This window comes from Henckelia pumila, chromosome 3 (genome assembly GCF_033568475.1).
Source record: "Henckelia pumila isolate YLH828 chromosome 3, ASM3356847v2, whole genome shotgun sequence".
In the NCBI taxonomy this organism is placed as follows: Eukaryota; Viridiplantae; Streptophyta; class Magnoliopsida; order Lamiales; family Gesneriaceae; genus Henckelia; species Henckelia pumila.
The window spans coordinates 125665160-125674663 of record NC_133122.1 but is presented as its reverse complement, the minus strand read 5'-3'; the positions used below and the strand labels follow the sequence as shown (position 1 = coordinate 125674663).

The 9504-nt window shown below is 34.5% G+C and overlaps 1 protein-coding gene across 1 annotated transcript; it reads left to right on the top strand.

The window, feature by feature from the left end:
- Positions 1-4062: 4062 nt before the first annotated feature.
- LOC140890696 (O-fucosyltransferase 19-like) lies at positions 4063-7705 on the top strand. The gene is made up of 8 exons (XM_073298679.1): positions 4063-4751; positions 5362-5434; positions 5523-5593; positions 5702-5790; positions 5861-5993; positions 6061-6293; positions 6401-6877; positions 6976-7705. The coding sequence occupies exons 1-8, from the start codon at positions 4206-4208 to the stop codon at positions 7229-7231; spliced, it is 1878 nt and encodes a 625-aa protein (XP_073154780.1). The 5' UTR covers positions 4063-4205; the 3' UTR covers positions 7232-7705.
- Positions 7706-9504: the final 1799 nt, after the last annotated feature.

Below are 9504 nucleotides of genomic sequence, written 5' to 3'. Positions count from 1 at the left end.
TAACGCAAACTCAAAATTATAATTGAATTATTAGGATTATTTTACTATAAGTCGTAAATTAATACTTGTTCATAACTTTTAGCACGTTACGCGAATTAAAACATGGTTCCAGACCAAAAATATATAATAAAGTAGTCGACCAACTTTCTATAAAGAATATTTATACTCTTTCACTACGTATATATTTTCGGTCTTGACCAAACGTATGGTAAAAAAACTTCTTCAAAGATCTTCACGTTATTGACATATTGTGCCTTTCATACACACACTGACACACTATAGAGTTTTGATATACGAGATGTTTTGTCAGTCGATACTCATATAAATGTTCAAATGAAGGTTGCCCATCAGATTAAAATCATATATCTATACCTATATATAAAGTATATATATATATATACACTCTACACATTAGTATGGACGACATCAATTAGCTCAACTTGTAGCCTTTTAATTTTTTTCCAAAAAAGTTATTTTCAAATATTCAAGTGAACATCTAAAAAAAAATTATAAAATGAGGGAAAAAAAACCAAGTTTTTTTTTTTTTTTTTGGGAAAACACCGCCGGAAGCCCCCGGTTAGGCAGACCCCTACCTGTGTATAAACATAAAAAAGCGATACAAATAAAACCTAAAGGGGAGGGGGACTAGGCCAAGACCTCCCCAAAAGGCTATAGAAAGATAATAGTCACATCAGAACAGTTAGGGTATCGAAAAAAGTACAACCAAAACAACCCTAGAGTATAAGTGAAAACATACAAAAAATCATAGACAACTAACTAAGTCATCGTCAGCAGTCATCCTGTGCAGCAAAAAGCCAGCAAAGATCCACAACTCGAGCTCAGCAAAATCAAAATCCGACACTGAAGCGCGAAAAGTGGCTGGCACCATCCTGAGCTAGACTAAAGATCAGAGCTACGCAAAATCAAAGATAAGAGCTACGCTAAAAAAAAAAAGCAAGTTGAGCGCTAGCTCAGCTGGCGTCCAACTTACAACATTTTATTTATAAAAAAAAAAAATTTAAAAGATAGCGCACATGTATCCTTTGGACAATAGTGTGCAGGAGATCATTTTTGTGTATATATGCATATATATATATATGTATATATATATATATATATATTCACAAAACACACACACAAACTCTTCTGAGGCGCTATGCGGGTCAATTTTGTAAGAGGATCTCCCATTGACTCGACAAAAATATTACTTTTGATGTCAAAATATCATTTTTCATTGTAGATATGGGTTGAGTCGATCCGTCTCACGAACCTCTGTGTGTGTATATATATATATAAGAGTATTTAAGTTATAAAGAATTAAAAAAACAAATTCAAAATTCAGTACTTTTTATGACTCCTGACAAATATTTGTGATCGGTTGTAATTTTTAATAAAACAAACATGTATAACATGCCCACAGAGGCATAGACGAGTTGGTAAGCCAAGAGGTGACGTGAAAAAAATTCTCCAGTGTTACGGGTTCGATTCTCGTGTGGAGCATATTCTCTGTTGAAATATTGTTGGGGCATGCTCTGGGAGTTGACCATGTTACATTGCTCCCTCCCTCAGGTCTCTGCAACTCGTGCACATCCCTCGATTTAACCCTCGCATGAGCCAATGGATTTCTGACTCACGTGAGATGAGATCATTTTCGGGGTCAACCCAATAAAAAGAAAACAAACATGTATAACATGGCAATTATAGTTACCATATAGCGGCGGAAGAGTAAAATGACCATTATGACATGTCATAATATTTATTTAGGTAGTGTTTGATATAATTTTATAAGAAATATTTTTTAGTTTTTTATTAACAACATTTTGAGCATTTTGTTAAAGGAAAAATTGATAAATGTTTCCTAAAATTTTTTTCAAACATTACTTTAATATACTATTTATGCCCAAGTTTAATAATTACTTTTTCGGTCTTCATAACCATCGATTGAAACATGCCAAATAATCGAACAAACGCATATGTAGCAACTAACAAACTTCTTTAAAGATCTTCACGTTATTGTAGCATTGCAACGTGCTCACTTCAATCTTTATAATTATATATATATATATATATATATATGTATATATATATATATATGGAAAATAAATAATATGTATGTATCTGGGACAATGTGTATTTTGGGCATGGTTCAAGTAATGCTTTTCCTGTTACGTGTGTTTACGAACGAGGGCAAATAGGTTTCAACTTTCAACAATTCTATTTTTAAATAAATTACAAATTGGTTAGTATAATCATGATCAGCTTTGAAATCCAAGAACCAACAAAAAGTTTAGCATTCTTTCGGGATTCCAATATTTCATTCTTTATAAATTACTCGAATATGTTTGCAAACTAATTGAAATATTAGAGCATGTTCATGATTTACTCGAAATATATTTAAAATTCTTTATTTTTCAAAAGATGAAAAACAAATAAATTATTGTAAATAATAAAAATATATTATGTATATGAATATGATATTTATAGAATATATATTATACACATGTATTGCGTGTGCACTTACATATCAGTTAATAATGCAATGTATGAAAACAAAACTTTAAAAATGTTAAAAATGTTTTGTTAGATTTTAACTGTCCAATGAGACTGTTATAATATGTGGACATCTCACATACCTACTATCCAAGAACTTGTGTAACATTAACCTTAGATTTGATAATTGTCCCTACTATGTTAACACAAGTTTTTCAGTGTATTTATGTTCTCACTCATAGTACATATCGTAGGTAACTTTCCGGGTGCTCATCCTTTCCAAAATAGTTCAAAGTCAAGCACATTTTAATTTTGAAATTCTTATTTGACGAGTTATCGAAAAAAATGTATTTTTGTTGATAAGAATGATACCTATCAACTCTTTTATATCTTTCATTAATTCTAGTATGAAATCGGTTCTTCATATTCTCCGTCACCCAGTTTTTGGTAGTGTCTCCATATTTTATATATTAATCATCCATATTGTGGACAATATACCACTCCAAGGAATTGTGATCATTTACCGACATAGAAATTTGGCTTCCCATATCATAACTTGCATACTACACTTGGATTACATTGTTAGTAGTCTTTCTATCACAAAGCAAAGAGTAATTATTTTTCGAATTCGTAAAATAGATGAGTACTTGATAATGGATTATGAGTTGAACTCTCTCTACATTTTTTCTTCGAGCCATGGTCAAATATATTAAGTCACAACCCATATTGTACATTATAGTAAATTACTAATATACCCCGGCCATACCAATGTAGAATTTCAAAACTATAATACTACCCCTATAATATAAATCAAAATAATTGATTTTTTTTCCATTAAAAGCAAAAGAATTTTTTTTAAAATAAGAGATTATACTGTTGGGTATTCAATCAAAGTTTCACATTGAAAGATGAATAAAAAATCATGGATTAATATATTGAATAATATCTTCATTGGTATGAGTTTTTTTGGATGGTTTTTAAAAACAAAACCATGAAGATTTATGTCCAAAGTGGACAATATTATAGCAATGTCGAAATATCTAAATTTCATTGATCAACATATACAAACATACCACGCTTGCAAAGAGACATTAACATATATAAAATATGTCTTAAATACAATGAAAATAAAACCAACCACTTGGAGAAGGGGTTAAAAATTATTTAATTTTTTCACCAAAAAATACCTTTGAACCATTTACCACTCTTTTGACTTCCACCTATATGCATATATGCCAATTAATTTAAAGTCTTGAAAATAACCCGAAATCAAACAAATGTCCCAACCCATTTGAGATAATAACTCAATACTCCTATCTAATTATTTTATATTTATTTATAAAGAAATCACAAAATGTTAAATAACTTTCCAAATCTCACACTTGTGATTGGAGGCTATGTATATTATGCCCAAGAACTCAAACTCCGAATAACAACAAAATCAGAGGCGAGATGCCCAATCACATGAATCCTCTGCATCTGAGTTGTCTCCTTCGCCCTTAGATTACGGTCCCCTATCCATATATATATTCGCAACAAGACTTGTGTTTTCTTTCCTCCGCCACCGTTAACAAAAAACAACACAAATTAATTTGCACACCAAAACAAAGCAACGGCTCACAATTCTGCGGGGAAATGGGTTGTTTTCCCGTCTGTTTTTCTTGACTCTATTTCGTCCCGGTTTGTGTTGTTTATAGCCCCCCGGCCCAGGGGAAATGTCGGACGGAGGAGCCACGGTCAATGCCGGCGGCGGGACTCACCAACGCCGCCGTGTCGCGGAGTGCACGAGTGATCAAGAAAAGGACAAGTCTTCTGATCAGGTGCAGGTTGTGTTGGAGTATTCGAAGATGGATTTAGATTCCGAAGCTTTGTTTAATTTCAATGGCGTCCATCACCATCATCATCCGGCGGTGAGGTTCTTTTTTATGCGTAAAAGGATGCCGGAGAATTGGATTCTGTGCGTGGAGGAATTCGTTTCGAGTTTGCGGAGAGTTTTGAGTTCTCTGACGTCGAGGAAACGTGCGAGGCTTATGATTTTCGTGATGCTTCTGATGATGGTGGCGGTCACGGCGTTGCTGAAGTTTTGTTTGCTGGCAGGCGGTGGCGGAGGCGGAGGCGCGGCGGCTCACGTCGCCGGGGATTTTGTCAGGCCGAATTTCGTTGATGATCGTCTTTCGTCTAATGTTAAAGGAGAGTTCTTTGATTTCAAGTCTTCCAGTTCCAGTAATGTTGGCTTGAAACGGAAGATGAAGGAATTTCCGGTGAGATTAAATTAAAGCATATTTAATGGAAATAAATTTGATTTTATATATATATATATATATATATATATATATTGTGTTTGATTAATGTGGAATTTGGGAAAAAAAAAAATCATGGAGTCAATGCCATTAAAGCTGGCATATTTTGATCTCATAGATTTTCTGTTATTGATTTCCCAAGATTTTCTATTATGAAACAAATTTAAATTCTTTTTTAAAAATATATGCATGAATAAAAATATTATCTTTTAAATTAAATTTACATGCATAAAAATATAAACGGTCGGCCACCATTTTCATATATTTTTTTTCCAGTTTGGATGAAAGGAATTTGAATTTCTATTAAATATTAAATATTATAATAAAGTCCAAGCTCAATGATTAGTTGACGACCGTTATGCTTTTTTCACACCAACAACGTTAAAAACAACTGGTAAATTTTACATTTTCCAACGGGAATTTCGATTGCTTTTATGGAGTTAAAATTCCAGAGTTAGTGGGCTCCTTTTTTCCCCACTTTACTTACCACTTGAAAAGTTTCTATTTTTTTAATTATGAACTTTTGATCTTACTGAATTTAGAGTTTATGGAAAGACTTTGTTTTGGACAGATTCAAGAAATATGGATGAAACCGAACAGTGATGACTTTTACCAGTGTACCTCTCGGCCAAGAAATCGCTCGAGTATGTCTGGTTTCACCTTAAAATTTGGTAAAGAAATGCAGCAAAACATTTTTTTGGTATGATAAATACATGTTCGAAATCGTTTCAGAGTCGGGAGAGACCACGAATGGCTACATTTTGGTTCATGCCAATGGAGGATTGAATCAAATGAGAACTGGTGTAAGTTCAATATTACTATCCTTTGCATGAACTTCTACAGGTTCGATTTCGTTACCTTGTGTTTATGAATACACCCATAAGAATGAATGAATGCTATTTTGATCTCAGATATGTGATATGGTTGCTGTGGCAAAGATTATGAATGCTACTCTTGTGCTTCCTTCACTTGACCATGAGAGCTTTTGGACGGATCCTAGGTACCGTCTTTCGGTTATTTCTTTTAATGTATGTTAATCTTGTCTGAGATTTTGGTATATTTTTTGACAGTGGCTTCAAGGATATTTTTGATTGGAGGCATTTCATCAAAGTTTTAGCAGATGATATCGATATAGTTGAGAAGTTGCCATCGCGGATTGCGGGAGTGAAGCCTTTGATCAAAGCACCGGTTTCTTGGTCTAAGGTAGTGCAACGAGTTCAATAAACGCGTGTTGCATCGAGCTAACTAATGTTGGTCAACTCGTGTGCAGGCTCATTACTACAGAAGGGAGATTCTTCCTCAGCTAAAGAAACACAAGGTGATCAAGTTCACTCATACAGACTCGCGACTCGCGAATAATGGCCTCGCCTCACACATCCAGAGGCTAAGGTGTCATGCAAACTATGACGCCCTTCGCTACACGCCTGAAATTGAGGCCCTCGCGAAGAAACTTGTCGATAGATTGAGAGACGAAGGAGGACCATTCATTGCTCTTCACTTGAGGTAATCAACCATCACAGGATTTGCTATAGGATGTGTGCCAGCAAAAGATTGAACAGAGTTGATTTCTTCAACAATTACTTTGCATTCACATAATTTTATCCAATTAGGTATGAGAAAGACATGCTAGCATTCACTGGTTGCAGCAACAATTTAACACGTTCCGAGGCCGAGGAACTTCGTGTGATGAGATACAGCGTCAAGCATTGGAAAGAGAAAGAAATCGACAGCAATGAAAAGAGACTTCAAGGGGGCTGCCCCCTGTCTCCAAGAGAGGCAGCTATATTTCTCAAGGCAATGGGATATCCCAGTACATCGAGAATATACATTGTCGCTGGAGAAATATATGGTAGCAATAGCATGGATGCGTTTCAAGAAGAGTACCCGAACGTTTACTCCCACTCTACGCTGGCAACAGCTGAAGAGTTGCAACCATTTAGTCATTATCAGAATCGCCTTGCTGCCTTGGACTATATCATAGCACTGGAAAGTGATGTTTTTGTTTACACGTATGATGGAAATATGGCAAAAGCCGTCCAGGGGCACAGACGATTTGAAGGATTCAGGAGGACGATAAACCCCGACAGGTTATTGTTCTAGATCATTTATAAAAGTAACATCATCCAAATTCATCTTTGATCAATGGATTGGAAACTAAAGTTTCTTGAATTTTTCTTCATTTCAGGTTGAATTTTGTTGGACTGATAGACTTGTTGGATAAGGGCTCAATCTCATGGGAAGATTTTAAATCCAAGGTCAAGAAATTACACTCCAACAGAGTTGGAGCACCGTACCGTCGGAAAGCAGGAGAATTACCCAGACTAGAGGAGAATTTCTACGCGAATCCTTTTCCTGGTTGCGTCTGTAACAGATCTCAGGAACTAACTAAACGTCAGAAACTTGATCGAAGACCTGATCGTCGAGTTGCTTCACAAAGATAGGCAGTCTTACATTTTAGTCAGCGCATGAAATTATAATATAACAGTATACAGAATGCTATGTCTATAGCAGTACATACAGCCTCAGCAGGACAGGGGCATTGCAAGAAACTGTATCTTTTACCACTACTGGGGAACACTAGCAAGAATCGGGATTGTAGATGGACCCGTGAAATGCGTTTCTACACAGAAAGGCGACTTGTTATGGCGGCGTACACTGGATATATCAAAAGATATCAGAAGCATGCAAAGAGAGCTGAGGAAGGGGTTGAATGGAATTCCAGACTATGCATACATTCAAGTTCGAAATCTGGAAACAAAGGACTACATATTATAAATTTTTTGAGTCATATTTCCTATATCAAGATTAATAAAAGCCTATCTGCTATCAAGCTGTCAATGAATGCGAAGGCCGAGTCGAGATACGCTCTTTCTTCGAATGTTGTTACAACCATATAACAAGAATTTTTCATAAGATTGTTTATCATAAAGCACATAGTTTTACTCGAGAACGCTTGGTGGGTGCCGTGAGTTTGAATACCGTGTTATTTGATGGCTCATTGTGTGCAATGTTATACAAGATATTCACGCGAACATGTTGTATAAAATGCATCATGTGTGCTACTCTCGACATAGCATAGACGGAACTTTGTTTGATGCTGAGTGGTTAGATTTCTTGAGGTTATAGTTTAGGCAAATTCACTTGCAATTCTGCTCACATGCCAAACATTATCAACCACTAGTATATTTGCACACACTATGTGTGAAATGTCCTAAAACTTCTACTGGATTTTTTTTTAAAACTCTCTAACGATAAAATATAAAATAATAAATATAAATATATATATATATATATATATATATGCCCATACATATATATATCATACTTAAAAATAACTTTACTTAATTTAAAATACAAATACACAAAAGATACAATAAAAGTACACGCATGCAATTAAATTAATTACTAAATAATAGTTTATAAGAATGCCATAATAAAATTTTTAAATAATATTTCTTTCACAAAAATTCATGAAAACTTAGAAAATAAATACTTAAATTTAAAAATCCATGCATATACTGAAAATCTATAATAATAAATCATATGCGGAAATAAATGTTTCTAGTCTCAACATAAAATTCATCTTAGAGCAATGGTCACGGGTTCCAGCCGCCTGGATACTCATACGCCCTCGCCGCCAGTCGGGAACACATTATCCTTATTGGCATTTTGCTCACCTGCACCATTTAAATCTAGTGAGCCTAGAGGCTCAGCACGTTCTATCCTTACATAACAAAATGAAACCACACACAAGCACACATCATATAAAATACGTGAATAATAATTATACGTGTATGATATTAAAATTATATGCATATAAACATAAATAAATAATCATACTTCTAAATCATCATGCTATAACATAATTCATCATACTTTATAATTTTCGTAAAAATAACATATCATGATTTCTTAGTTCTCAACAGGTCGTATCCATATCGGTGGCATCATACTGAGTGATTGATCAATCTATAAACCAACGTACGCGGCGGTGGGGTTTTCACCTCTGTGCTGCCACTTCACCAGCCCTCTCAGCTGGATCCATAAGCTCATCATACTTATACATCATTAGGAAGGTCACCGGGCCAGGTATCCCGGCCTCCAACCACATCACTTTTCACCTTCACTTCAACTTCCATAAAAATATATTTTTCTTAACATACATTTAAACTTATCATTAAAATTCTTACATGATGCATGAACTTAAAAAATCTCATTTATTTCTTTATTTCATGAAAATTTGTCCGTAAATATATATTTAATTTATTTTCTTAAAAATCATACTTATATAACTAATAAAAATGCATGCATGAATTAAATATATATTTACAGACATTTATTTTTCCAAGGACTTGTTCGAGCTGCTGACCCTTGACTTAAACCCAAAAATTCCTAAACTGGCTCAAAAACCCAAAAGCCCAACCTGACCTGGCTCATTAAGTTTTATGGGCCTCAAGGCCCATGAAAAACTAATGAGCTTACTTAAAACATACTTTAAGCCCATTAAATTAGTCCGATATCATTAATTAATTTAATCAAGTCCAACCCATAAATTACTGACTTAAACACTTAATTAATTAAAATAAAATATCCAAGCCTAATTATTAAAAAAAAAATCTAGACCCGAACTAAAAATAATTTGACCCATAAATTTAGACCCGAACCGGACCCGGATCCAAGGACCCAAGCCCGGCCCAAGAACACCCCAAACCCA

What these genes read in the sequence shown, in the direction of transcription:
- LOC140890696 (XM_073298679.1), top strand. Translation starts at nt 4,206, where the DNA reads ATGTCGGACGGAGGAGCCACGGTCAATGCCGGCGGCGGGACTCACCAA. An exon ending in AGCTTTTGGACGGATCCTAG is followed by an intron (nt 5,791 to 5,860) that starts GTACCGTCTTTC and finishes ATTTTTTGACAG; the next exon opens with TGGCTTCAAGGATATTTTTG. An exon ending in AGGACGATAAACCCCGACAG is followed by an intron (nt 6,878 to 6,975) that starts GTTATTGTTCTA and finishes TCTTCATTTCAG; the next exon opens with GTTGAATTTTGTTGGACTGA.